Genomic DNA, 6,475 nt, shown 5'->3' with positions numbered 1-6,475 from the left:
TAGTACTTAATAAAAAAATATTATTTTATATATTTAAAATAAATAATTTTAGAATAAAATTTAAAATTAGCGTCTAAGGGAAAATCAAGAACAAGGAAGAATCATCCTTCCCTCCCTCCCATTTAGTAAGAGGAGGAAAGTTGAGCCCTTCCCTTCTTGTTCTACGTAAGGAAAGAGGGCACGATCCCAACCCACTCCATGTGCAAATAACCAGTTTTACTTTACACTTAAAGGACTCGATTGGATCAGTTCATCTATAAATTGGACTAGTTAGATTGTTTAGTTATTTGGTTGAAGACAATTGATCAATTTGTTTTTTTTTTTTTAGAGAAGATTCATATGCTAACCTCAACATATGCATGGGTAAATGTCAAATTGGTTGATAATTAGAGAGAAGATTCGATACGATCTTGTCCATTCCATCTTTAGTTGGTTGATAGTTGCTCTTATTTACTTCAAACCTCAAAGACAATAGATCTTCACACTTTTGGGTCTCTCAACATCTAATGTTATAGTTTACCAATGGAATAAACACTATTGATGGAAGCGTTTGCTCTTTCTTTTAGGTATATTAAGGTGATTATTATATGTCAATATGTTCCATTGTAATATCTTTGATTTCTCTGTGATAGCTTGTAGTTCAATAGTACTATGTTCATTATAATATTCTATTTATTTATTTTTATAATTTTTTTTATAGTTTTATTAGTGGTTGGAGCTCTAATTGTGGTCAAACTCGGTTAAAATTTAAGATATATTCTATATTTAAAATTTTAAAATTTAAATTTAGAATATATCTTAAATAATAGCCCTTCATAATATAACTGGGCTAGAATTTGCTGGAACATTAAATCTCTGTCACACCTGAATCCTTCGTTTTAATAAATCTCTGCCCCGCCTTATTCCGTTACCCGGCTCTTCTAGACGCTGCAGCGTTCACCGAATCCTCCCATGACCGTAAATAATGTCGATCTACCGGGCTTTTGGGTGGATATCGAATAGAAAACAACTCTGAAATTTAAAAGAAAAACGGCTTTTTCATTTCTGATTTCTCCTTCTTTCTTGACTCTTTCTGTTTTTTCCTCTCTTATAAATGCCCGTGAAACGAAAAGAGACGGCTGCCGTGACAGCGTGGGGGCTCCAAGTTCCAACTATCGCTCTCTTCTCTATCTCCCTCGCGAAATCCGAATCCCCTCTGGGAATCCGAACTTTCCGGCTTATCGGGCGACGGATCTGTAACCCCTTCCGCAGACAATTCCGCCACTCTCCCTAAATCCCCCTCCCTTCGATGCCCTTTATAAACCCTAGCTCTTCCTCCCTCTCTCAGCTCCTCGCTCGCCGGAAATTCTTACTCGAAAACCCCTCGAACACTTCCCGGCATGGCCAACCCGCCGGAAGGCCTTTCTGACGACTTCCTCGATCAGATACTCGCCATGCCTTCTGCCTACGCTGCCAATGACTCTAATTTGGCCGTTTTACAGCTCAGCTCCGCTGGGGAGAGCTCCGGTCATGTCGCCGGAGCCGGGGGTAGTTTCTCCTCCCCGATTTTCCCTCTCGGACTCAGCTTAGAGCAGGGGTTCCCGAAGCCGGAGGATGCTCATGGGAGCGGGAAGCGCTTCCGAGATGATACGGAAGGCAAAGCCACTGCATCTGGAAAGATGGTAAGCTCAAAATTTCACTTCGCCCTTTCGCCATTCGTTTATTGTTTCCCCTATATTCATCCGAGTGGAAGCCCAAGAGCCTCCGCCGACTGCAGGTAGTCGCTATACAGTCCAAGTTCGTTTCCGTTACAGAATTTCGTTTTCTTCTGACTACACCTTTTTGCCTTCAGTTTATTTTTTTCCTGTTCTCCTTCTGAATGATAACCCAAGGGCCCCCGCCGACCGCTATTCGCCGTATAAGCCAAGTTCGTTTTAATTACAGAACCTTGTCGTTTTCCCAATAGTAACCATTTCCCTCATTTTGCTTGCCAATTCCAAAGACCGAATAATAAAACTTCAGTTCCCGTTTCCTAAATAATCCTACTTGTTCTGTTCGAACTTCACCACGTCCATTCCACCGTCCTCTGGTGAGGAGACGATGAGACACCGGAATTTCCGTTTTACCCCAAATTTCGCGGCAAAGCACGAGCCCGAGACACCCCGGGCAAATCAGGAAATCTAAGGATGTTTTAGTCTATTCACCTTCTTTTTTATTTTTTTTATTTTTGTATTAATTTTTTTCCTGCAGGAGAGGGAGCCCGTGCATTTAGGAAGCCTGTTCCCAACATTCGGACATATACAGCAGCCGCCGCACACACTCCGGCCTAACCCTCCGTCGCAACAGGTACATTTACCAAAATGCCACCATATTTTTGGTCTATTGGCATTTTCGATATTTGTGGCATCTCACGAGGCATTTCCGAAAAGCTCCACGCAATGGCATTTCCGATATTTGTGGCGTCTCACGAGTGTTTTTTTTCTGTGATAATTTTTTCTTTTTCTTAGTGGCGAGTACCTGAGAAAAGCAACATTTGGACCCCCCACTAACCTAGGCGTGCCTCGCGCTCACGTGTGGGCCGCGTGACTTTTCTTGTCCTTTTGTGGAACGGGAAAGGACCGAATCCGTCATTTTCGTGTTTGTCCGGGGTTGACTCGGGTATTCCGCTGTCCTTTTCGGATCGAATCGCCATTATTGGGTGAATCTGCGCAAAATGCCTCTTGGGGGTTATCGGGTTAGAGTTTCTGTCTGGCTGAGTGATTTTTAGATGCCCATAAGAACAGGGTTTGTTGTCGGGGACAGCTAGATGGGTCCCACTGAGCGGACGGTGAGGCAATTCTGTCGGTTTGGCTTGTCGTTGTGGACTTCTTGGACCTCTGTGGTCCAGTCGTTTGGGTCTGTCATCCAGTTCATGTTGTTGATTTTTCTGTTTTGATGCATCTTGGGTGATATCAATTTAGCCATTTTTGTTGTGTTTTCCCCCTTTTTTGGGGGTAATTGTGTTTTCATGATGATGTTGTTGATTTTCTGTTCTGGTGCATTTTGGGTTTTATCATTTTACTATTCTGTTTCAGGTTTGTAGTTTGTATGCTTCGGGGTTTTGTAGTTTAATCTGGATTCAGTGTGATGTGCTTTTGGCTTTCAGCTGATGAAATGTGGTGTGTATACAGCAACATTTTCATGGGCAAGCGAATCAAGGTCCGGTTCCTGTGGGCCCACACCCCCCGGCAATTCGTCCAAGAGTGCGTGCAAGAAGGGGTCAAGCAACTGATCCACATAGTATTGCCGAGCGGGTAAGCTCTATTTTGTGCAATTTTTTTCTAAAAAGCCATTTGTTAGCCACTCGTTATTTGATGCATTTGGCTGCTGCAACTTGCCCACTTTTGATGTTCAGGCTTCGGAGTTAATCCTATGCATCTTGGTTTGACAAAGTTCATCTTAGTTGCTTGATAGCTGTAACTAAATTATGGAGTTACGACATTTATCTGATATCAGTCAAATTGTAAAGATTGCTTGATCGTGTCATATTCATAAATTACTCAGCTAGGTAAAACTCACCCATTCCTATCAACGGAGCTTTCACCCTACTGACATGGAGTGATTTTTAATATGCCAAACATAATCATCCATCACAATTGCTTTGTCAACATTCTTGAGTTGTTGAGAGACTATTACTGCCTAAATGCGAAGTACACCCTCTTGGTTGAGGGACAATGCTGTTAGAATTAATGCATTTGAACAAAATAGTTTTCTATTTTAAGTTTCAAGTTGATAAAAGTAAAAGTAGGAAGTGCGTTGTATCTCAGTGTGCTTCTATTGGAGACAAGTGGCTGTTAAGCCCATGCATTATATTTCTGCTTCATCTCTTTCATGGTTAAATATCTGCCTAAAAGTATTAAAGTAGAGTAGGACCCAAAGCACGTTCTTACAGCTGTTGATGTTTTCCAATCTTATATTCTAACAGTCTGCTGCATTACATTTTGTGGGAATAGCTACGTAGGGAAAGAATTGCAGAAAGGATGAAGGCTTTGCAGGAACTGGTTCCCAGTTCAAACAAGGTTAGTTGCCTCAACACTTTCCTCGTTATTGTATTTCCTTTATACATTCATTTTTATGCTGTGGTCGCTGTATGTGCATTTTGTTCCAACAAAAGTTGTCAACACCTTGGCAGACGGGCTTGCTAAACATGGGACCTCCTTCCCGCAATGGTTGCAATGGGACGTCCCCTTAGTTTGTAGTTTTCTTCTTTGTTAATATATTATCTCTTTTATATAAAAAAAAGTAAGTTGTCAACAAGATTTCGCTTTTCCTTTTCCTAAATGAATTCTGTAATTAAGAATCTTTGTGCACATTGCTCTGCGCTAGGGATCAGCAACCTACTATCCTCCTGTTATTATCAGGCTGCCACTAAGGCTAACTATTTAGGAGCAGTTTATTTGAATTTGGTGGTAGTAACATCAACTGCAGTCTTAAATAGTTTGAATTGTTTGTGCAGACAGATAGAGCAGCAATGCTTGATGAAATCGTGGACTATGTTAAGTTCCTCAGGCTTCAAGTTAAGGTATACTTTCCTCCCTGTGAGAATTATAGAAGAAGATATTTGTTGGACCATCTTAAGCATTTCTGGTGCATTTTAGCAATCGTGACTTAATTTTCTACAAGCTCAACCAAAACAGCCCTTTTCGAATTCTTTGAAAAGGGGATCAAATATCTGCATTATGACAATGGAATGTTTGAATAATAACCATATCACCTCATAGGTAGTGCCAATATTATGTTTAAATGAGGTTGTTGACTGGTGGTTCATAAAGGTCCTCTGCATTATTTATTGTCTAAAAATACCACTTTACTACTGTACCCATACCCAATAAACTACCTGTAGTGGGAAGCTGCTAATGGTCAAGAATTCTTTTTTCCATAATTTCTTTTTGAGCAACATTTTCTTTGCTTTTAAAATGAGCAGGTACTGAGCATGAGCAGATTGGGTGCCGCTGGTGCAGTGGCACAGCTTGTGGCCGACATCCCACTGCAGTCTGTTGAGGTAGTTATTTCTAGTATATTAATGTTCATATCATCTTCTCTGGCTCATTCATTTTAAAAAAAAAAAAAATTCTGGCTCCTAGAATGCTCTTCCAGTCAAGGTTAAACAAATCCATGAACGTGTGGGCCTCATAAAGCAAGCACATTGATTAGTTCTAACATAGTGAGCATCCGTCTGTTTAATACTTGATCCTGTGCTTTTTGAATACACAGTTGTGGTTGAGCATTTTGGATCTTTATAACTTCTTCTTCCATATGTATTTTCCGTTATTCACTTTAGTTTTGGCATTTACCTTTGCTATTCACCATTAAGGGGGAGGCGTGTGAAGGAGGAAGCAATATGCGGGCATGGGAGAAATGGTCGAGCGATGGCACTGAAAGGCAAGTTGCTAAGCTCATGGAAGAAGATGTCGGTGCTGCCATGCAATTTCTCCAATCCAAAGCCCTCTGCATAATGCCAATATCCCTTGCCACAGCTATATACCACACTCACCAACCAGAAACTCCTTCCCTGGTGAAGCCAGAGCCAAATGCCCCTTCATAGACATCGTTACTCGGAAGAAACCCCACTAGTTTTTGCTTGTGCCCATCAGCGATTCCCACATGCTTCCTTTGGGCACATTTCCTAACATCCCTCTCATTCTCACTCCTGAATTGCAATCAAAGTCAGACACCACAACTCAGCTTACCTCTCCTTTTTTTTTTTGTCTTACTTTACCTCCTGTCCTTTTTCTTTCCTTTGTCAAACGTGGTGTAATGTATTGCCTAGAAAACTTACAGATATTCCTGATATAAGTCCATGTTTGTCAAAGCTTTTGTTGATTCTGTCCCCATCTATCTTTTGTTCTGTATTTTTTTTTTTCTGTCTCTCTCTTTTTTGTTGTAGTGGTGGCTTACGGAAGCACTTTGTTGGTGGGGACAGTTTTTTTCCTTTTCCATCTATAGTGAGTGGTGGGACCTTCAGGAAAGGATGATGGATGATATCATGGACACTATTGGTAAATATAGAGTATATTTATTCAAAGGAGTGGAAAGGCAGTTGAAATGGATAAATTGGTTGGGTCTTTGTTTTTTCTTCTATCAAAGTGATGTGGAAGGTTGCAGTCAAAGGATATTGATTGCACAACGAGTGCTGTGAGTGGGGTGTGTTTTGAAAGAGTTTCTAACATCTTTTTTAAGTCTCTTTGAATCATTGAGGGAGAATTATTAGTGCTTCTTCTTCTTCTTCCTCTAGTCACTGCTGACGGCTGGACTACTCAGTAGTGGCCTCCGTCACCAGAGACTTCCTTGAAGAAAAATAATATCCATGAAAGAGTGAAAGGGTTTCACATTGTTCTGTTTTTGAAGTTATCGAAAACTGCTGTGATTATGAAAAACTTCATTTTCAGGGAACTCGTTTTTTCTTTTTTATGTCAAAAACATATGTTTTTTCAAAATCTTATGGGCTACTTCAGGA

The 6,475-nt window shown here is 40.7% G+C and overlaps 1 protein-coding gene across 1 annotated transcript; it reads left to right on the top strand.

Moving 5' to 3' along the window:
• The first annotated feature begins 1,072 nt into the window (after positions 1–1,072).
• On the top strand, positions 1,073–5,848 carry LOC137934090 (transcription factor UNE12-like). The gene is made up of 7 exons (XM_068778309.1): positions 1,073–1,661; positions 2,230–2,325; positions 3,150–3,272; positions 3,972–4,037; positions 4,475–4,540; positions 4,943–5,020; positions 5,333–5,848. The coding sequence occupies exons 1-7, from the start codon at positions 1,380–1,382 to the stop codon at positions 5,561–5,563; spliced, it is 942 nt and encodes a 313-aa protein (XP_068634410.1). The 5' UTR covers positions 1,073–1,379; the 3' UTR covers positions 5,564–5,848.
• The last annotated feature ends 627 nt before the right edge of the window (positions 5,849–6,475 follow it).

Source organism: Aristolochia californica, unplaced genomic scaffold (genome assembly GCF_029961685.1).
Source record: "Aristolochia californica isolate CCGP_79_NKW_82.1479 unplaced genomic scaffold, dmAriCali1.0.hap1 SCAF_6, whole genome shotgun sequence".
In the NCBI taxonomy this organism is placed as follows: domain Eukaryota; kingdom Viridiplantae; phylum Streptophyta; class Magnoliopsida; order Piperales; family Aristolochiaceae; genus Aristolochia; species Aristolochia californica.
The sequence above is the reverse complement of the archived record's forward strand: the minus strand, read 5'-3'. Positions and strand labels throughout refer to the sequence as shown.

Coding starts and splice junctions, on each gene's coding strand:
- LOC137934090 (XM_068778309.1), top strand. CDS start 1,380: ATGGCCAACCCGCCGGAAGGCCTTTCTGACGACTTCCTCGATCAGATA. Junction 1,662..2,229: donor CCACTGCATCTGGAAAGATG/GTAAGCTCAAAA, acceptor TTTTTCCTGCAG/GAGAGGGAGCCCGTGCATTT. Junction 4,038..4,474: donor TGGTTCCCAGTTCAAACAAG/GTTAGTTGCCTC, acceptor TTGTTTGTGCAG/ACAGATAGAGCAGCAATGCT.